This window comes from Pelodiscus sinensis, chromosome 6 (assembly GCF_049634645.1).
Source record: "Pelodiscus sinensis isolate JC-2024 chromosome 6, ASM4963464v1, whole genome shotgun sequence".
NCBI classification, from domain to species: Eukaryota; Metazoa; Chordata; order Testudines; family Trionychidae; genus Pelodiscus; species Pelodiscus sinensis.
This window is the reverse complement of record NC_134716.1, coordinates 1,825,924-1,848,818: the sequence shown is the minus strand read 5'-3', so window position 1 is coordinate 1,848,818 and position 22,895 is coordinate 1,825,924. Positions and strand designations below refer to the sequence as shown.

At 41.7% G+C, this 22,895-nt stretch overlaps 1 protein-coding gene and 1 long non-coding RNA gene across 8 annotated transcripts in view; one reads left to right on the top strand and one right to left on the bottom strand.

The window, feature by feature from the left end:
• LOC102453365 (uncharacterized) overlaps positions 1–22,895 on the top strand; it is an 86,336-nt gene that overhangs the window by 5,619 nt on the left and 57,822 nt on the right. For all 6 annotated transcript variants that reach the window (XR_012904570.1, XR_012904569.1, XR_012904567.1 and 3 more), the window contains exons 2-3: positions 5,844–6,015; positions 13,300–13,422. This is a non-coding gene — a long non-coding RNA (uncharacterized LOC102453365). The remainder of the gene's footprint in view (positions 1–5,843; positions 6,016–13,299; positions 13,423–22,895) is intronic.
• RNF38 (ring finger protein 38) overlaps positions 17,853–22,895 on the bottom strand; it is a 155,039-nt gene continuing 149,996 nt past the window's right edge. For both annotated transcript variants that reach the window (XM_075931273.1, XM_075931272.1), the window contains one exon: positions 17,853–21,366. In XM_075931273.1, coding sequence (XP_075787388.1) covers positions 21,304–21,366 — 63 coding nt within the window. In that variant the 3' untranslated portion in view covers positions 17,853–21,303. The remainder of the gene's footprint in view (positions 21,367–22,895) is intronic.

Below are 22,895 nucleotides of genomic sequence, written 5' to 3'. Positions count from 1 at the left end.
CACGCACAGGGAACAGTTAGGGGAGAGGACAAGGTCAAAGAAAAAGGGAGGTGAAAGCAGCAATGCAGTTCATGCTGAGGAGTGAAGACAGTGGAGCTGTCCTTGCTTCTCTCCATCTGCATACCTTGAGGGCCTGAAGGACAGGAGGAAGTAAAGGCAGTGTAGCAAGCTGCAGTGAGAATGGGGCTAGGAAGCCACCAGCCAGTCATAGTGCTTCTCTCAGTTCTGAGAGTGACTTGTGTTGCCTAGGGCAAGACACCTGTCTGTATTTTAGTATGTTTTAAAAATGGGAATGATAGTCAATGGCAAAGTGAGGAAAGTGGTTTGCAGAAAAGCAGCATTAATGCCATCACTGTCAAACCCTGAAACTTAACACAGAGGACATGTGAAAGACAGTACAAGATTGATAGGAATAGTGGAATTTGTGCACAACCTAACGGCACAAAAAGGACTCCATGTTAAACATTAATAAGGAAGGCTTCTGTGTAAATGCAGCACTCCTCCCCGCAAGGACAAATTTCATCTGCTTTTATAAATCCTGGGTGCGTTGACCTAGCAGGCCAGCCAGATTGTAGGTCTCTGGTTCCTCGTCTACACTAACAATAGGTACTTCAGAGTTTCCCCATCAGACAGTGTGTGTATACCACTAGTATACACATAGGGGGCAGAAATGACTAAGTAAGCAGTCAGGCATGCTACCTATTTCTGAAGGAACCTGAGTCAGGAGGCCACTTTTTATTTCCAACCACAAAGTAAACATAGTATTAAGTACATAGAACATGGCTTTTCCATTAAGATTAGTGGCTTGCAGGTTTTGTTTGGCTAATAGGATTTTAAGCCTGTCTGTTTCTTTGTGTAGTACATTGATGGTATAGTTCTGGTCCGAGCAAGGTGTAGTTTTTAAAGTTAATTATTTGCAGGTGCAAGGGAGGTACCATTTGAATTTTCTAGGTTAACAGCTATCAAAAAGAGCTGGATCAGTGAGCTGATCTTACTTTAATAAATGTTCCAAGAATTTTAAGGATTTCTAATTAATTAGAATGTATTTTAATATTTAAAAATACATAAAACCTATTTTATTTATAATTGCAGTATTAGCGTCCCTTGCTTTACAGCACACCTGTGATGTGGAGAAGTATCTTGATCCATTTTACAGAATGGAGTTTCCTGATTCAGGAAAGTTGCTGAGCCAGGAACTGAACTAAATATTTCTTGCATTGCAGCTCAGTGCTTTAACGCCAAGCCCATCAGCTTCTCTCTCCTATTTTATTTCCAATTATTTACAGAATAGGGTGTTCCTTCAAAATCATGGGCAGCAAAGTTGAATTTGTTTAATGATTTCAAAGTAGAACTAGGGAGAAAGATTTTCCATCTCACTAAAAAATTCAAGATTTTGAAAAAAATTGCCCTCAAGCATGATAGAAAGTCACCATTTCACACTTTGTCACCAAATCAAATGCCGAAAATCAAAAATCATTTTTGGGTCAGCTGAAATGTTTGGTTTTTTATTTCAACACTTTTTAATATCAAATGCATTTCTAAGATTTTTTTTTTAATAAAAACTTTTCATTCCAAAAACATTGAAATAGGACATTGACATTTTAAAATATTTCCCACCCAATTGTTTAGAAAAATAAGTTTTGTCAAAATTGATGCAGCTATATAGTTTTCTCAAGGCAGCATTTTCCAATAGAAAAATGTTTCAGTGAAAAATTTCCAACCAGTTCTATTTAAAACTAACCTCTTCCCTGTTTTTATTGGTGAGCCACCTGAAGCTTGCTCCTACTATCTTTATGCCTAACTTTTATTTATTTGAATAGTAATAGAGAGGAAGCCATGTTAGTCTGATCTTGGTAAAACAAAAGGAAAAAATATATGTAGCACTTTAAAGACTGAAGTGCTACATATTTTTTCCTTTTGTTTTACTCATTTGAGAAGTCACTGGAGTTACTCACAATAGCAAAAGTCAAGCAAGCACATAAGTGTTTGCAGGATTGAGGAGTTGATTTGCAGCCCGGGCGTGCATCACCAGGATTAATACACTTGAGAGACCAGTGTGAACTCAAAGATTAAAATGTCATGGAAACAAAAGCCTGACTCTTACTGGAGGAATAGTTTATTTTCCAAGGTTAACCACTTTGGGAGTAGCTGGGAAGTGGCAGGTGCAAGAGAGGGGGGCACGAAAGGTAGAAAACAGAATGTTTATTTTAATTACCGCATTTTGATTCTGGATCAGGCTAACCTGTTGAGATCTCTTTTGTGGGTCTGTATATTTTAGGTAATTTAATTTTACAAAAGATTAGAAAGCCTTTAAAGTACCTTCAATAGGTGTTACAAAAAGCTTAATTTTCATGTTCAATTTTTATTTTCTTCAAAACAAAAAAAGCTTTGAAGTTTCAATTTTAACTTACATTGATTACTTTTTATTTGTACTTATTTCCCCTAACTTTTTCATTAGGAAAATAAATCAAAGCAACAATTATATTCCTGGGTTAATTACTTCCATTTTTCTTAATTAAAAATGGGAAGTTTTTGAAGGGCAAAAGAGACATTAAAATCATAGCAAGGAGTATATAAACAAAATTTACTAGTCAACACTTTTTCTACAAGATGTGACATTTTCAATGTTTTGTAATTATTTCTGTATATTTGACTTTTTTAAGCATGTTTCTAAACAAGATAGCTTTTGGTTAGCGAAAGAGAATGAGTTCCAGTCTCTCTCTCTCGAGAAAGGGTCTTTGGATGATTATTTATAAAATGCAAAAAATAGGGTGGTTTAAAATACACTTAAACAGTGTGCAGCTCAGAGGTTTTTTCATTCTTACATAATATATTCAATGCTTTATTAAAATAATGCACTTGTTAAAATGGTGGAGTCCACACAAACACCAACTCAACACACAGAAGACTTGAGCACATAATGGACAAGAACAGAACATGTAGTCCGTGACCTCCAAAAGCATAAAGTTAAAAAAATAAGTTCACCACACCAAGTTGTTTGAAAGCCAGAAGAGAGGGTTCAGGAAAGATTTATTTCAGGAAGATGAGATCCACATAAATTATGGGTGGTACAGGTTGAACCTCTCTAGCCTGGCACACTCTGGTCCAGCAACATCCATGGTTCAACATGGTTTTAGTTAGCTGGATGTTCATGTGCCATGTATATGGCAAAGTTTCCCGCAGTCCATAAAGTTTGTTTACAGCCACCAGTCCTGGCTTTCAGTGTTGTGTTATTTAGCTCTAATTTACCTCTACATGTCTTCTAAGAGCCCAGTAAGCAGTGGAAGTGTTGGTAATGCTGATAGACAATATTGACCTCCCGTGGTTTGGCACTGGTCAGGTCCCAACAATGCTGGACTAGAGAGGTTCAACCTGTAGTTAGTTGTTTGATGACGTTCTGTATAAGTTATGGTTTGAGGTGTAAGGAGGGTTTTTTTCTGTGTTGAAGTAGGTTCTCAGCGTATTTGAGTGGCTCGTTTCTTGATAAAATTAAAAACAGTCTAGTACAGTGGTTCCCAAACTTTTTGGCATCACCCCCCCCCCCTTTTTGATTTTTGAAAAACCCTCACCCCCCCCCCCCCCAAATAGCAGCAAAACTTGAGAAAAAAAAAAAAGAACTGAACAGGGCAGCAAAACTTGATGTGGGGGGAGGGTCGCCTCGCACCCCCCTTGGAATTTCTTCATGCCCCCCAGTTTGGGAACCCATGGTCTAGTAGCACTTCAAAGACTAATAAAACATGTAGATGGTATCATGAACTTTCATGGACAAAACCCACTTCTTCAGATGACCGGAGTATAATGAGTCCAGATGCAATGATAAATAAGGGAAGGAGGGGGGAAGTGAGGCAGAAAAAGAGAGACAGTAAGTAGATAAACCTTAAGAAACAACAATCTAGCAGCACTCTTAGGACAAACAAAACATGTAAGATGGTGGGTAGATAGTTCAAGTAGTTACAGGAATCTGTTATCCAACCAACTAAACAATGGAGGTGCTAATGGTTCATAAGTTATTAAAAAGGTGGAAGATAGTTTGAGAGCCATCCAATATCCTTATGTAAACCACTAGCATAAGAATTAAACGTGTGAATGAAGTTAAGTTCCAATCCTGCTCTGTGTATTTAGCTTGTATCTGACCTATTTCACTGGTGAAGCATCCTTGTTTGGGGATGACCATTTTAAGTGCGTTAAAGGTGTATTTTAGAGATGTTAGATATTGGGTAATTGATTATGTAATCACACAAAGTATTGCTGGTTACACAACTATTCAATAGTCCCCAGGGATGGGATGGCAGCCATTGCATTCTGGCCTCATGAGTCACATGCCACCCCATACTCTATCAGAGGCAGCAGTGCGGGGTAGCAGGCGGGAGCTGGTCCGCGAGTGGAGCTAGTTTAAAAACTAGCTCCCTGTGCAGATCGGCTGCCTGCGTGGGGTCCAAACTCCTTTCCGACAGAGGCTGTTGTCAGGGACCAGCCTCTGTCCACAGTGGGCTCAAGCTCACTGCCAACAGAGGCTACTCCGTGGAAGGCAGAGCAGCCTCTGTCCACGAGGAGTTTGGACGCCCCCAGACAGGGGCTCCTACCATGAAGTAGTCTCTGCCCATAGTGGGCCCAGGCTCACAGCAGCCTCCCTTTGGATAGAGGCACAGCATGGTGGGAGGGGGGAGGAGCGGGAGGCAGGCAGCACCATGGAACCAATGCTGCGGGGAACCAGCTTTTAAGCCAGCTCCCCCCAGCACCGGCTCTTGCTTCCCCTCTGATAGAGAGGCAGCAAGCAGGGAGGAAATGCGAATAGTCAATAAGAGTAAGCCTAGGCTTACTGGTTAATTGCATAGTGAACTACTCATTTACATCCCTAGTGTATCTCCCAGACTGTCTCCCTGAAGCATATTCTTAGGTATCGGAGTACCTGGCTGTAGGTAGTTGATTTCTTGGTGTATTGGGATAAACACTGGCTCTGTGAAAGTTACTGTGGTGATCAGTGAGTTTCTTGTATTAGTTGGCTGTAGGTAGCTGATTTCTTGGTGTATTGGGATAAACACTGGCTCTGTGAAAGTTACTGTGGTGATCAGTGAGTTTCTTGTATTAGTTGGCTGTAGGGTTCCATTGCTGAATATCCAGTAAGTTGATGCTGGTATGGGAGTGTGCCAGAGATAGTTACCAGGATGGGAGATGGTTGTTGAAGTTGTGGTGGAAATCCAGTGAGGGAGTTTAAGTTGTTTGTCCAGAGAATGAAAGTATCATTGATGTATCTCAGGAATATCTTCCTTTTTATGGTGTATTTGTTCAGAAATTCTTCTTCCAAGGTAGCCTATAAAGAGATGGGTACTAGGATGGCTCCCCAAAATACCAATGTTAGTTCATGGTTTGGACAAAGAGTTTGATGTTGAACCTTGAATAATGTCTGAGAACACAAGCAGGTAAGACTCTTCCACAGGATTGTGTGGGGCAACTGGAAATTGCCCCATGTGTCTAAAGTCAGAGATAATTCCCTTAACATCCAGAGAGAATACAATGGAGGTCAAGACTGCTGCCTAAGTTTTAACTAGAGGGATCTCAGTATTGAGGTAGTCAGTACAGCTGCTGGTGACATAAGGAAATATTGCATAGTAGACAGGGACTGTTCTGGGACTCAGGAGACCAGGATTCCATTCCTGGCTCTGCCACTTCTTTGCTGGGTGACCATGGCCAAGTCTCTTCCCTCCCTGTGCCTCTATTTATCCATCTGTAAAATGGAGATAACGATACTGACCTCCTTTGGTGCTGTGTGATCTATAGATGAAGACTGATATACAAGAGATGGGGATTATTATTACTGACACTAATTGCTATTGCCTTTTCAGGACAGTAGTATAGTTCTGATGAGCAAGCTAGCTCTCTTGCTATCCCAGAGGCAAGATTGAAGAAAAGGTTTGAAAGAAGCAAAGTACTACCGTGAGTGGCAGAACTGTCTTCGGGTGAAGAGGTAAACCTGCATGGACCCCAGGCTGCAGAGGGCAAACAGGCAGAACTTTGGTGAGTCTCAACATTAACTAAATCTAAGAATGCTCTGTGTGTTCAACTTAAATTCAGCACTGAGTCTGAATTGGTCTCTTGTGTTCATTAGAACTAGGAGAATTACTTGTTACAAGAATTTTTTTCTCAACCAAATTTGTCTGTCGTTGAGATGGTGAGAATTTGGGCAACGTTTTTTCCCCAGAATTTCAAACTCATTCAGTGAAATCTCTTGAAGGATTTCCTGATGTCTGGATATTTTAGAAGATCTCACCTTTCCATCTTGTTTTTTGGCTGAACTTGGTTGCACTGGCATTTCCTTGCCAAATTTTCAGTGCTCAAAATCATGACATGTCCAGCTCCACACGGATTGCACAAGCTGAACTCAGAAAAATGTTTTGGACTCTCAAATTTTTCCAGGAAATAGAAATGGTGGACACTAAAACCTACTGTGAAGTTCTGGGATGCAGTCCAGACCAATGAGGGGCTGTGTCATCACCTGCCCCTCAACCCTAGATGCCTCACAATGATTTACTGTTGTAGCTCCAAACCTAGGCTACTCACAAACAGCCAAATGTTGCATGGTGACCATCTGGGTATAGCTACAGTCAATCCAAGTCCAGCAGCTCTGGCCCAGCAGGCTGCTCTCAACTCTGCTATCACACTCTGGCTCCAACCAGTATTGATTACTAACTGCAGAGCATCCCTAACACATGCCCGGTTGCACATTTCTCCAAAACATGTGTCCAGTTAATATTTGACATGGTTTCTTCTAAGGGCCACCTCTCAAAGCAACATTTATTCAAACAGTAGAAGGTGTCACAGAACTTGGTAGGGAAGGAGGCTCCATGTTCTTTCTTCTTGCTTGTATTTGCTGAAATACAGATTTGCTGTCTTTGTGCTATTTCAAGAATCTGTTTACTTCAATTTACATAGAAGTAGTAATCACACATTTCTTCCCTAAGAATACTTCTGCCTGGGCAGGACTGTGGGGTTTTTTGGGACACGTGCCTAGAACATAATATAGAGGGTTTCCTGGCTTTATAGTTAACGTGGCTACATACATTTCACCATAATAGTATTGATCCGAATGCTTGTTTTCTATGATACTTCAACAAGGCATAGTCTGTGCAAAGATTATATTAATAGTGTGTAAAGTGTGAATACAGAGGTGCTTTGAGTAACACCTACCTTGTGTGATTTTTCAATTGGTGAAAAATGTGTCGATTTTCATGGAAAGTTTTTCACTATCTTGGCATAGCTCCAGAATGTATTCTTGGGAAATTAAGAGCTGCAGTATGTAATACTTAGGGAATTTGACTTCTCAACAGAATATAAAATGTCCTCAACAACTATGCATGCCATAAATTATTATTCTTTTCAGTGATAGAAATGTAGCCATGTTAGTCTGGTGTAGCTGAAACAAAATACAGGACTATGTAGCACTTTAAAGACTAACAAGATGGTTTATTAGATGATGAGCTTTCGTGGGCCAGACCCACTTCCTCAGATCAAATAGTGGAAGAAAATAGTCACAACCATATATACCAAAGGATACAATTAAAAAAATGAACACATATGAAAAGGACAAATCAAATTTCAGAACAGAAGGAGGATGCGGGGGGGGGGGGAGGTAAATGTCTGTGAGCTAATGGTATTAGAGGTGATAATTGGGGAAGCTATCTTTGTAATGGGATCAATGCCCACAATACAGATATTAGACAGGATCACAAAAAAAACAGTTTCTTGCCATTTCAACCAGAAAGGACATTGTCTCAACGACTTAATTACCTGCATCTTGCTTCAGAAGCCTTTTAAATCTGCACTTGAAAGGGAATCCTCTGAACTGTCATTCATGCTAAAATTCGACACTCTACACGTGGGTCTCAACAAAGTCCCCAGCTATCTTACCCATTACAAAGATAGCTTCCCGAATTGTCACCTCTAATACCATTAGCTCACAGACATTTACCTTTCCCCACCTCTAATACCATTAGCTCACAGACATTTACCTTCCCCCCCCCCCCCCCCGCATCCCCCTTCTGTTCTGAAATTTGATTTGTCCTTTTCATATGTGTTCATTTTTTTAATTGTATCCTTTGGTATTTATGGTTGTGACTATTTTCTTCCATTTTTGATCTGAGGAAGTGGGTCTGGCCCACGAAAGCTCATCATCTAATAAACCATCTTGTTAGTCTTTGAAGTGCTACATAATCCTGTATATTCTTTTCAGTGTGTTTGTGCCTGAGCACTTGAAGCAGAACTACTCATGCCTGTAAAGTTACAAATGCAGGTGAGTTTGGGCTTTTAGCTCAGGTTGTAATCCAGCACCAAACAGAATTAGCCAACTGTACAGTTGACAGGATGTTTATAACATGGATACGTCTTTTTCAACAAGATCAAGTGACAAAATTACGCTAGTATTTAGCCATGTAAAGCATGAAGGTGAAAGTCCTGTTGACACAGCCACAAAACACACAACTGCAAAATAATAAACTTTCAGACATGCCAGGCTATTTCCAGAGCCTGGTTTGAACAGGTACAGCTATGTGTGATAGTGCCAAAGTAACATATCTAGGCTGCATTGTCACAGCTTCTTCAAAAATAGGCAGCCTCAAAAGGTATTTCCCTTGCAAACAAGGTAATTCCTGTATTTTCCAAATGATGAGCATGCTCAGTGTACCACACTAGAAACTATTAACGGGGGACAGTTTCACAATTTATTATTGGCATTACTTGAGCACCACGAGGTAGGGTTGCCAGGTGTCTGGTTTTGAACTGGACAGTCCCAGTATTTGAGCTTTCTGTTCAGGAAACAATTTGAGAAAATATCAATGTCCGGTATTTTCTAAATAGGATGTGATGTAATGTCAAGTATGTCCAGTATTTTTGTTGAAACCATCTACCACGAGGCTGCAATCAGCACCCTATTGTCCTAAGTGCTGTACAGGGGATGGCAAAAAATAATTAGAGGCAGGAATCATAGAACACTACAATTGGAAGGGACCTTGAGAGGTCATTGAGTCGAGTCCCCTACACTTGCGACAGAACCAAGCACTGTAGACCATCCCTGATAGATGGTCTATCTAACCTGCTCTTAAATGTCTCCAGAGATGGAGCGCTCTAGGCAATGTATTCCAGTATTTAACCACCCCGAGAGGACGTTTTTCCTAATGTTCAACCTAAACCTCTCTTGCTGCAGTTTGAGCCCATTGCTGCTTCTATCGTCAGAGGCCAAGGAGAATAATTTTTCTCCCTCCTCCTTGTAATGCTCTTTTAGATACTTGAATAAGTCATCCTGAGGATTTACATGGGATTTGTACACGTCGCTCTGATTACCTCACTACAGCATCTGTAACAGATCCCTCCTCTGCCCTTAGACAGGCCCAAGCTCAATCCCAGTGTAAGCAGCAGTTCAGAGCAGCTGGTTTCCTGTAACCAGGGCTCCACAAGCCTTAGCTGGTAGTGCTGCAGATAGCACCTCATCTTTGTTGGGATCCTATAGGAATAGCACGCACACTCGGGGAACTCTTCTCTCAATTTGTGGGGGACCCTGGGAATTCAGTCATGCAACAATAAAACCAGACAAGCATCAGGCCCACATATATTGATGCAAAAAGCCCAAGTCAGTAAGGTCTTATGGGTATCTCAATCTTCCTGGCATCTGTGCATCTCTGGGGAAAGCACTCAGAGGCAGAGTCCTTCCCAGCTGTTGGCTCCTCCAACCTGTTCCTGCAGAGTTCCCCCTCTCTCCAGTGAGCAGCTCCCAACTCAGGCCTTTCCTTCCTCAGGCTAAACTCGGGGAGCTTCTCACACTCCACAAGATGACACAGTCCTCTCCCCACCCCCAAGATGGCTCCTGTCACTAGTAGGGATGTGAACAACTAGGCAAATGTGTGATAAGCAAATGTTTATCCTATAGTCAACACACTGGTCGACTAGTCACTTCCCCCTGCCTGCTGTCTCTATCAAAGAGGCAGGAAGCTGGGGGGAGGAAGGTGCTTCAAAGCAGCAGCGCTACCTGGAGCCTAGAGTCAGCGGGGGAGTCCCCAGCTAACCCCAGGTTCCATGCAGACCTGCTGTTTTGAAATGCTGTGGGAGCACAGGGCCAGTGGGGGACTGCTTGAGTCTCCCACTGGTCCCTTGCTCCCTGCAGCTCTTTCACCTTTGAAGCGTAGCAACAGCCCTGGGGCTGTTGCTATGCTTCAAAGGTGGAAGCACCCTTATTGACTAATTAACATAACATCCCTAGTCACTAGTTCCACACCAAGGTCAGCTAACGAGGAAGGGTTCTCAGCTGTGCATCAGTCTCTGCTCAGCCTAGTGCTGACACAGGAGGGACAGTCATGACCCTTTTGGGGCCCATCCTCCCCTCCTAAAGGGTAGCTTCCCCGCTCTGTGGAGAGAGAACCCTGTTTGGGTTTTACTGTCAGGGAGGGATGCACCTTAAAGCCACTGATAGTTACTACAGTATGCCGGTAATTTACTTTGGAACAAATGTGTAGCCCCCAGCCTTCCCCTCAACCAGAGCAGGAGAGTGACTGACGAGTGGGATCCAAATGCCCTCTGCTCAGGTTAGTTGAGAGGCAGAGGCTGTATCTCACCACTGCTAGGCCAGAAATTGCTCTATAAAAGAGCCCCATGTTTGAGCCAAACGCCAACACTCCCCTTCGCCCTGCCCAGAAAATAAACAGGACCAAGATGTGAATAGTTTAGTCAGCATAATGTTTACTTAGCTGCCTGCCTCCTCCTAAGCAATGGAGTCACTTCACACCTCCATAGCCCAAGACCTGACCCCTGCCAACATTGCCAGCTCACTATCCTGGCAGTGGTTGTTGCCTTCCTTTCCATCAGCCCAGCACTACCTGCCCTGCTCAATCATTAACCAAGGCAGTTGTCTTCTGGTCTTTGCTGCTCCTGTATTGACCCATTTATGAACCCGCTGTGTCATTTACCATGGGCTACTATATTGATTTGGTTGCTATCCAGTGTATGCAGCCTTTCTGGTTTGCCACCAAGTTCACTTTCCTGGACAACTTCCCTCTGAGCCATCTTCCAGCCCCTCCCTTAGCAGCACTATCTAGCTTGTCCCCACCCCTCCACCCTCAGGAATTATCCACAGCTCAACTACTACCCCCTGTGGCTGTAAAATGTATACAGTGCCTCAGATGCTTGTCTTGCTTGAGCACACCTGTGGTGTTTTAAATGCTGCTTGTAATTATTAGAACTGGGAGCACAGGAAGGAGGGGGGAGGAGATGGGCCAGGCCTGAGTGAGAGCTCAGAGGGGAGCAGCAGTAGCTATTTAACAAAGGTGAAACCTCTTTACAAAAAGGTCTGTTGAAGTTTGTTACTACCTTGCTTGCATGATATTACATTTTGGCGACCAGGATGATCTTCTGCCTCTGAACCCACCTGCACCCTTTCTGCAAAGGCCAGGTGAGCCTCCAATTGCTTTTACTGCCTGGATTCATATGTTTGAGACTTACTGCTTGCATTCAGTGCTACAGAGATTTCTGAAGTAAGAAAGCGTGCACTGCTAATCCACTGCCTTGGAGCAGTGTATATTTTACACTTTTTCCTTTGCAGATGATAAATATGAGACTGCGCTCATTGCATTAAAGAACTTTTTTGTGCCAAAAGTGAATGTAGTAGCTAATCGCTATAGATCTCGCCAGTGTGAGCAGAAACCAGGGAAGACTATAATGCAGTATGTTGCTTCTCTGAGGAGTCTAATTGTAACTTGTGACTTTGGGAATATGGCAGATGAGATGATTAAAGACCAGCTCATTTAGAAAACCATGCTTTGTGTAAGTGAACGCTTGCTTCTAGAACCACAACTTACACTGGAAAAAGCAATAACCATTGCTACCCAGATTGTTAGCTATAGCAGAAGCCAAAATAATGAGCATAGATACAGGAGGCCCAGTCAAGGCTGTGACTCCTTTGCAGAAAAGTCCACTATTGCTGCAGACAAACAATCACAAGGGGAAAACTAATGAAAAACCACAGAATCAGCAAATTCAAAGCACAGCAAAAGCACGCTTTTGCTGTGGATCCCCACAACACCTTGCAAGCTACACAAGATGTCCTACAAAAGAAACTCAGTGCAATCACTGCAAAAAGACTGGGCATTTTGTTAAGGTCTGTCAGACAGACTACCACCTGTCTGGACTAGAGATTATGTAGTATTTACAGTGTTTTCAATGTAATATTTCTGCCAACAGTATAGTGGCTTGTTCCATATTTGTTGCTGTGGTTAGAACAATGTTTATTTTATAATTGGGAGAGCTTCTTGAGAGAGGAGGGAATGTGGTATTTTAGATGCTGCTTGTAATTATTAGAACTGGGAGCACTGGCTGTTGGGAATCTGGAAGCACAGAAAACGGGGAAGGAGATGGGCCAGGCCTGAGTGAGCACTACAGGGGGGAGCAGCAGCAGCTTTGTAAAGAGGTTTCACCTTTGTTAAATAAAGGCCTGTTGAAGCTTGTTACTACCTTGCATGCATGATACACCACCCCCCCATGCCACAAGAGAAGGGGTGGACTTATGGGTAGGACACCCAATTGGGAACTCAGGAGAGTTGGGTTCAGTTGCCAGCTCTGGCATAGACACTGTGTGTAACCTTGAGCCAGTCAATTCATCTCTGTGTCTGTTCCCCCTTTGTAAAGCTGGGATAGGATAATGATATACCCCTCTCTTATCTTTTGTCTGTCTTGACTAGTGAAACAGTTCTCTGGGGCAGGGACTGCCCCTTACTAGATGTATAGCTCCTAGCACAATGAGACCCTGATCTGAGTTGGCCTCACTACCATAACAAGAATGATAAAAATCCATGACCCTGGTTATGGGAATCCCTGTGTCAGCATGTGTTTATGGTAATGTTAATGCTGATAGTTTAACAGGTGCATTTATTTTCCCAATCAGTGCGTTAATTTGTTCTGGAAAAATTAAAGGGATACACATACAGGGAGAGTCATACAAAAACAAATTTAGGAAAAGAAATCAAGATACCAGAACTTGGGACATTTCTGGGGAATCAGCTAAGGTTGTCAGGGTAGCTATAAAAGGCATAATTCTATCAACTGCTTCACCTACTCCAGAACATCCCTATACTATGACTCCTTTAATTTAAAAGTTTAATGGATTAGTTTTGAAAGGAAAAGCTCCTTGTATTAAAGGATCAGCATTATCACAGCTGTAAAAGTTTGGTGGCATTGAGATACCCCGGCACTATGACAGTGCTGAGTAAGTATAGCGTATGGCATATGGTATATGTTGCACTTACCACCTTCTTGCTCCCACAGACACAGCTCTGAAAGAGGCGGACAGCGCAACACAATGGGGCATCCCATTATGCGACATCCTGAGGTTTTCACTGAAAACGCTGCTTCTGGTTCTTGCTTCAGGACAGAAAAGGCAGTAACTGGGTAAGTACCTTTAATAGTGTAAACCTGCCTCACCAAACTGCATATTGAAAGTGCATCCTTCTAAGACTGGTAAGAAATGACACTGTTGCAACGTGACTTCCAACCTGAAAAACAATGATTAACTTTGAACCAAGTTCAGTGTAGTGCAACTTAAGCAGCAAGCAAATATACAGAGGAATGCAAATTAAAAACATCCAACATGTGAATAGTAGCATGCAGCACCATTGTCCATCCCAGTGTTCATGCCTGTATGGAGTTATGCCAGCCCGTGAGGAGCAATGGGGGGAATTCTGTCGAGGAAGAGAGAATTGCTCTGAGTTCCTCCGGTATGTATAATAAGACATCAGAATTTCTAATATTATAGATGACAGCTTCCTAACTCAACTTACATCTAATATGGGGAATTCTGGGTTAGATCTCATGTTGACAGATAAAGAGGAACTGATCATGGAACTAAAAATTAATGTTAACATAGGTACAAGTGATCATGGCTTGATCAGGTGTATAATGTGCAACCAGTATAAAGTCCAGACCAATTATAACTACTTGGTGCTTTTAAAAGGGCCAAGTCCTAACCACATACTCATCTAAAAGTATATTGCAGGTACATTGTATCTTTCAGAAATCTGCAAACTGAACCAAGTTATGCACTGGATTCTGGTCATTAGTGATTGAGGTGGAGATTTAGCAGAGTGAGAAGGAGAAAAGGGAAGATTTGAGGGGGGTCATTAAAGTAGAAGTAGTGACTGGATATCAAGGGAGACAGACAAGCATTAAATATGACATCAATATCATGGGCTGAGGAGATAGGAAAGATGGTGAGAACTGGAGTAAAGCAAGGCCAGAAGGACTCTGGACAGAAGAGATGTGTGCAGCAGACGATCTGAAAAACTGCACAGCTTGAGCATGTTGCTGAGCTGGACGGATCATTTCTGACGTGTCGACAGGCACTGGACACTGCCTTGTTGACCATGATCAGAGTCATTGGCTACAGAATCCAGGGCACCCTATGGCACTGAGGTGCAGGTAGGAACAACAGCCTTATGGGTACCTCTTTGCCTTATAAGTTTGACTTGAGTGCCTTTCTGGCTGTACTAGGAGTGCAGGTCCAACAGAGGCTACTCTGGGACAGGTGAGGTTTTTTTGAGAACTACCAGCAAAACCTCCCTCTCTGGAGTTCGTGAGCTTTGAAAACATCACCTTTAAGGTACCATTAGCCATGATAACGGCACAGCAAATTGCCAAGCATTAGTATAGCAAAAGCCAGTGAAGGACTGTCAAAGCTAGCATTGTAATACAGAAGCTAAAAGCCAACCATCTTCAGCTACCTAGGAAGCACACCAGACACCCCCCAACCCAAAACCACACTGGAGCCTGTACTTCACTTTCAGTACGTGTGATCCCAGTTAATGGGCTACCCTTATGCTTAAACACAGATTTAAATGCATCACCCCGTAGTGTCCCAATTTCCTGTTAATGTATGCACATCCTGAGGTGGCTTATTGCTGGGAGAATATTGCTCATTAAATTTTATATTTAAAAAGATAATAAGAGTAGCTTTGAGATCATTTTTGCAACAAGTCCTTCCTGTTGCTGAGACAGTGCTACAGAAATGCACAAAAATACAACCTAAAAGTATTCAGTGCTTTACAAAGAACACAGAGGTTTCGATGACTTTGTTTAGTTCAGCAGACACTAAGTGCAACAAGGATGAAGGTTGATCACTGAGGATCAGCATAAGAAGTCTTTTCCCTATCCTCATTCCCCTTGATCTTTTGTTCTCTTTCCTCTTCCTTCCTGTTGCTCTTCCCCTCCATAGTCATTCACCCTTCCCACTGAATTCTTCCTTCTTCCCTTTTCTGGGGCATGGCTAGTTGAAGAGTGATACCTAAACCACACTGACTACACCAGCTACACTGCAATTGGATTAACTTTTATTGAGCACTGTATGTGTGTGCATGTGCATGATTAATTGGGGCAGTGTTCAGACACAAGGGTGTTGGGACCTATGCAGCTAGGGCACCCAACCAATAGGGGCATACAGACACTGCACGTGGGAGCTAGCCTCCCAGCCCCACTGGACAGACTTGTGCTAGTTCTGCTTGATATTGCAACTTTAGTGTGCTGGCTGGAGTCTGTCTCCCCTGGCTAGGAGGTTCCCAGGAGACCAGACAGGACAGTAACTGCAAAGGCACTGGTGCAGGCTGAGTCAGAGGGCGGGTAGATTTTCCAAACTACTCAATCTCATCACTCTTAGTTGAGCATCTGAACTAGCTCTTTTGCCAACGTTTTTACCCACTGTGGAAGTACCAGAAAATGACAAGTAGTAGTCCTCTGCTTTGATGCAAATAATATGGCATTGTTGTCGTCATTTTCACCCTGTGGTGGATTTTATGACTCTTTACATGAAACAGAAGGTTAGTGAATTATTTTGTCATTTAAGAGTGCTGCATAATTCAGTGCAGCCCTTCTGTGCAACATTTACTGTAGGCCTAGTATTACACAGTGCAAGGAGAGTTGGTTATATTGCACCTGACAAAATGTGTCTGTCGCTACACATTGAGAAGCTTTCCTTCTAAGGCACCCTGTCATCATCCTCATTGAAGCAGATTTGACTAGCCTATTAGGTTCTATAAGTGCAAATATTATTGGCAATGTTATCCAGTTTTTAAAATAGTCAGTAGCTCTAACTCTTGCAACTCTACATGATGCATAAAGGAGTGTTTCCATTTAGTGGTAAACTTTTCTTTATACAGTAAAACTCCGATGGTCCGGCATCTGATGGTCTGGCACTCCTGATGGTCTGGCACCATCAGGAACCCGGAAGTGCTCCGGACAGCCGGACCATTGGAGCTGCTCTGCTCCCAGCTTCCCCGATTCAGCTGCTGCTAAAATTGACCAGAGGCTGAATCGGGGAAGCCGAGGGCAGAGCAGCTGGAGTGCTGCCAGGTAGGTCCCGGAGCACTGCCCCTTGGGGCTGCGGGACCAACCCGGCAGCACCCCAGCACTCCAGCTGTCCCCGATTCATCCGCTGCTGAAACTGACCAGCAGCTGACTCCAGGAAGCCCAAGGCAGAACAGCTCTGCCTCGGGCTTCCTGGAGTTAGCCGCTGATCAGTATCAGCAGCAGCTGACTTGGGGATGCCTGGGGCAGAGCAGCTGGGGTGCTGCCCGGTTGGTCCAGTAGCGCTGCTCCTCAGCTCTGAGACCAACCCCGCATCCCTCCAGCTGCTCTGCCCCAGGTGTCCTGATTCAGCAGCTGCTGAAACTGACCAGTGGTTGACTCCAGGAAGCCTGGGGCAGAGCAGCTCTGCCTCAGGCTTCCTGGAGTCAGCCGCTGATCAGTATCAGCAGTGGCTGACTTGGGGACACCTGGGGCAGAGAAGCTGGGGCGCTGCGGGGTTGGTCCAGTAGTGCCAAGGAGCAGCACTGCGGGACCAACCCAGCAGCACCCCAGCTGCTCTGCCCCAGGCATCCCCAAGTCAGCCGCTGCTGAAACTGACCAGAAGCGGCTGAATCAGGGACGCCTGGGGCAGAGCCGGACTATCGGAAGGGGGGGGGCTATGAGGAGTCTGGGGGGCATCCCCCACCCCACCCCAGACCTCTCATAGCCCCCCTTTCTGATAATCCGGCACTCCCTGGGTCCTAAAGGTGCCGGATTATCGGAAGTTTACTGTAACTAGTGCTGTATAGCCAAATATTTAGTTAGATCCTTTATTAAAGCAACTTTTAGGGCTCCAAACTACACCTTCTTTAGAACCTAGAGGACATTAACTGCTATTTACTTTGAAACTATTTTAAAAGGTTGCATTTTAAGCTTCACCATACATGATCCCATCACAAAAGCCATAGGATTAAGATCCAGGATTTAGTTTTGATCCTTCCATCAGTTTTTTTTGTGAGCATAAGCAAATCAAACCATCTAAACTTCAGTTTCACTTCTAACATGGAGATGAGGTTAACCTCACCAGCGTGTTGCAAAACATACCTAATTTGTAAAAACACGCCAGAAGAGTGCCCAGTATTTTTCAATCACTCCCCATATATTTTCCGTATGATTCACTTACTGTTGAGATCATTTTTCTGAAAATATTGCTTAAATTGAAGCCGAAATCTCGGTCAATTATACATATTTGCACATTTAATATAAGAGTGCTGCTGAAAAATACTTTTAATATTTTTAAAAGGATATACTGCAGCTCTCTGAACTCATCTTGTTGAGACTTCTAAAAGCAGTCAGGTTACCAAATATTGATTTTTTTTTTTTAATCTGGAAGAAAATTACATGTGAATAGCACTGGGCAGATGCAAAATACCCAACCTCCAGTTGCAAAGTGGTACAGCATTAAACCTGTACAATAAAACATATATGGAGACCAAGAAGAGTAAGAAATGTGTCCTAACAGGAGAACAAGAGGCAGGACAAAACTGTAAGTGTACATCATACATTTATTACTGAACAACTCTCTCAACTCCAAAATTGGGCACAGGGATTAAAAATAAAAATTCATTGCACTACTTAGTAAAGCATTACTAGTAACTCTCATAAAAAATGTACAAATTTTGTTAAAAATTTATCAAGCCTTCAAATGATTTGGTTACAGATATTTATAATACATTTAAAACTACATGTTAACTGATACAATAGAGTATGATTTTAAAGAAAACACTTGACAAAATATGATTCCAACAAAATCTATAAACTTTCATAATCATTAGCAAATCTGAAACACATAGCAAAATGAGGTAACTGAATGTACCAATGGGGAGGGGGCGGGGGCGAACAGCTTTTATTAAGGCCTAAAGATAACTCAGTCAAGAATACATTTTCAGGAAGCTTAAAAAAACCATATTGGTAAATCCCACCATTCCAAGTATTACAAAAAGTGTAAATGTTAACAGCTGAGAAATCACATTCAAGAGACTGTACAAAAACAGTATAACAACAACAAAAAAATTACTTTGCACAGAAAACATTCTGTAAAAGAAAACCCACAAAATGAGACCTTGGAGAAATCTGTAGGCCTTGATATCCATTAAAACAGAGCAAAGTCAAATTAAATTGACAAATCATGCAAAAACAAAAACAAAAAAACACAGCAGTGCCAACATGGTAAAGCCAACAGTTGTTTTTAGAAGGGAGGTGGGAAAGGGGGGAGGCAACCAAAATAAGCCTTTTACTGGATTCTGATAGTGCCAGGCACTACTGCAGGCTGTGGAATTAGACACAAATGTGCGTAACACATGGCAGTAAAGGCTGAGCATGAATCCCCTTCCCCTCCTCTTTTGACATGACAGCCACAACATGAAAGGTTGTTGTAGCCAGTCTGAGCTGGTTCAGAACACATGCATGTGTGCTTTTTATACACACTAACCACAGGAAGCAAGTCTGCACACATCTGCAAGAGTCCCATGCAAACAAAAGAAACATTCCAGAAGAGATCAGCCACAAGAGTGCAACAATTAAATTCAGTATTTTACCAAATTAGACCTTTCTGCTGCCTTAAATCTCCAACTGCCTCACAGAACTTTGCTGGGAAAGAGGGCCATTACACATCAAGATTTCTCCAATTCAGGAAAGAGGACTAGTTTACTTCATATTAGTAAAATGTGCCCTGTTAATTATGCATTTCTATCTAACTTAGAAAAGTGACTTATTTCCATGCTTCAATAAAGTGAATACTGAGAGTAGTAGTGTTTGTTATGGTTAGATCTGTACAGGTAGAAATTTTTTTTGCAGCTATATAAAAGACCCTAAGTATTATAAGATGTGTGGCATACACTTCTTTTTAAACACATGATTTCATTCATTTAAAAAAATAAAGTTTACTATATGAGATTTAATTTGTTTTGGTGACCTATGACAGTTCCATTCCTTAGCACATCCAGGGAAAAAACAAACATGTTTAAAGTGGTTGTACATTGTATATTTTGTAATAAATTTGATTTACGTAGTGTTAGGTACTGACATATGGACAGACAAGCATGTTTTTAGTTCTACTTGTGTAACTAAACAGAGGCAATAGCATCTGAAACATGGGCAAAATTGTGCTTTCATTTTGTTTTACTGAACCACAAGCTGTGATTGGTCTGTAGAGCCTTCAAGGAAGGGCAAGCAGCATGGAGAACATATAACACTGTCTGAAAATATAACTGATACTAAAGCATAGCAGCACACAAAAGCATCAGAAATGACACAAACTTAAAGCTGAGACTGGCAGCAGGTTACAGCAATATTGCTAGTTGTGCCACTTGTGCTATTGGAACCAAAGTAATGACATTACATTTAGGAGAAAGCACAGTGATGCAAAAAAGTGCACCTCGAATTTTAAAACCTTTAACAGTCTGAAACATCAAACAAAGCCAATTTTTTAACAATCCAGCTATAACATTTGCAGGGCAGCTGAATGGAGATTAACTCCTATTTCACAGCATTATTTGTTTCTGATTGTGTATTAATACACTCTTCTTTTAAGGTAAATATTCTGGCTACCAATAGAAAAACCAAGGGAGTTTTTTATTCATGCAAAAAACGCATTACCTATCAGGGAAGGGCAGACGAAGCATCCTATGCCATTTGACTCAAGCAGCGAACAACCACAAAAACTTACTGTGGTACACTGATAAAGTTAGTAAGTTCCTCTGCTCTGAGAAAACGCTTAAAATTATATTTTCTACATATAGTTGCAGAAATAAAAAGAAAGCCTCTCTTCCATTTACACAAACTCCCTTATACATGAAAAAGAACATGAACGAGTTAAATCCGAATTTATAAACTAAATGATTATGTACTTAGCAAGTACAATGGCCAACAATGTGAAGAGCTGTTGCACAAGACTCTCAATGTCCTTTCAGCTTCTGTGTATGGGGAGGGATATGTTACTTCAGCATTTTCAGAACTTACATTTGTTCTGAAATCAACTGAACACAATTAAAACGGACTAGAGGAATTACAAAGGAAAACAGAAAAGCATCAACATTCAAATGATCAATTCGTCAATATTAATATTGCTAACTGATTTTGTGCGATATTGCAACTATTGATAAATTAGCAATTTTAAAATCTGGATTTTATGACATACGCTAAAAATAAGACTAATCATGTATTGCGCAATCAATGCACTCTTTAGTGGTACATTTACAACTGCCAGTGAAGGGAGCATTAACAGTTGTCCGAATAAAAGTTAAAAGGTCTTTTTATACCATTAAGTACATTGGGGAGGAAATATTAAATGCCTATAATTGCTGCACCCTTAGCATTCAGTGTGCAACTGCAAACACAAGGAAAGAAACCAGTGTACAGTACTAGTACTGTTTAAATAACACACAGGATTATACATTGCAGCATAATTAATACTACACACATACGTTCTCAGTACATGCTGGTATATAGGTTCTCAAACATACGCACACAGACACTCGCGAACACATCCCACACAAACTCTCGTGTGTGCATACATACCCACCCACACCATTCATTCCCACTCACAGTATCTGAAGGCTCTATATAAAGGTAGATTGCTATATTGTTTGGAGCTACCACTTTTTATAAAAGCACATGCTAAAAGATCACGTCCACTGTAATCTCGCAGCAACACTCGGAATGATCACACAAAAACCAGGGAATGTTAGTGCACACACAAAATTAAGCTAAAGAAAATAAAATCTTTGGAGTTCCAATCACACGGTTAGTATAACAATCCCATAATTGTGAAGACTAATTATAAGCTTTTATAATTGATTAAATCACACAGTGCAAAAAAAGGTCCATTGACCCTTTTGTGTAAAGGGAAGGCTGGCAGCCACACAGGTAAGTTCAATGGATAGTTCGTCTATACATGTGACTAGGAACACCCAAACTAGAATTGTGCTCTTAGATTGGTCATTCTGAATCACGATGCACTTCTGAAGCATCAGCTCTACAAATTGGGCAGGTACGATTTGCCTATAAAACAAAAGTAAAACAGGGCTTCAGTGAATGGACAAGGATACCTGTTTACATAACCGTGTACGCCACAATATACAACAGTACACACTAATCCAAACTGGAGTCACAACAGGAAAATAAGTTGGCTGTGCGCTTTTTTTTGGCTTCTTTATGATGTGAGAAGATGGCCTGAAGTCTGTCAAATCAAAATATTCTCTTACTCTCACTCTCATAAGAATTTTCTAGAAGAATTATGGAGAATGATGAAATTATGCCATCACAAAAGACTGAAAGCTGAACAGCTGGGAAGAGAGAATTTAGTCCGTTCATAATTGCTTTTTAAACACCTATTGAACAACAGTACACAGAATTATATGCGGCTATCCTTCAATGAAGGTGAGGTACTCACAATATATGTTTACTTAGCACAAAACCAGATCAAAATGCTGTGGGGCAATGAGTCTTAAGAGTCTTGTTCTGCAGTGCTAAAAACAGCGGTGTATACATTGAGGCTCAGGCAAGAGCATGGACTCAAAGCCAGAATATGAGGGTGCACTTCAGAGGTCAAAACCCTACACAGCAGTTTTCAGCCCTGTAGAGAGAGCCTGAGTCTGCAAACGAGGAGTCAAACTCATTGCTACATGGGCTCTCTTTTTTTTTTTTAAGCACTGTGCAGACATACTCTAGGTGCCCATTTCCTGTGACACCCACCCCCAGCAAAAATCAGGATCACATTCCTGATACCGCTAAAGAAATTTTTTAACAATGAAAGGATAATACTTTCAGGCTGACTTTACAAAGAAGCAAGCAATATTACAAAAAATACTCTAATAGTTGACAGTAAAAATCTTTCCTAGAAAAGGAAAATTAAACCCCCAGACACTCCTCAACACTTCATAATTGCAATCTGAATGGTTTAGACAGGTGTACTAAGATTTTAATAAAAACAATAGGGTTGGTAATTAGTGAACTAGTGGCTTTCACTAAGCATGAAAATTGCCAAATGGTGAGTATTTTCACAATTAGTAGATAAGTGTTCTTGTTTCTTCGTGCAACCAAAAATGAATGCATTTTTTTCCCCAAATCACATTCGTAAGTAACCACTGTAGTGCTACAGCTTTTTGCATCAACCTGTCATTGATATTTTAGGGGTAATTGAAAAACTCAGCACTCCAAATTGAGGAGACAAAACCCAAAGTGCACTTTTCTGATCATTAGTGGTTTCATAACCATTTGGGGGAGTTCAGTCACTACACAGTCTATGACCACACAGTCCCTAATATAAATGCAGCCTATATCAGAGGAGTTTTTCCTATCAGTCGGGGAACACCACCTCTCCCTTTTAAGTTTTGTGCCGGCATTTATCTTTATACTAGGGGGTTTGGCTGGCATAGTTTGGAGAGGTGTTTTTTACAACCGTGACTGACACAGCTAAGTCAATATAAGTTGAAGCATAGAAGAGCAATATCTTTTCTACACACCTTTCTAGTCTAGACATGATGTAATTAATCCATCTAATACAGAATAAAACTGTCATCTTTTCCAAG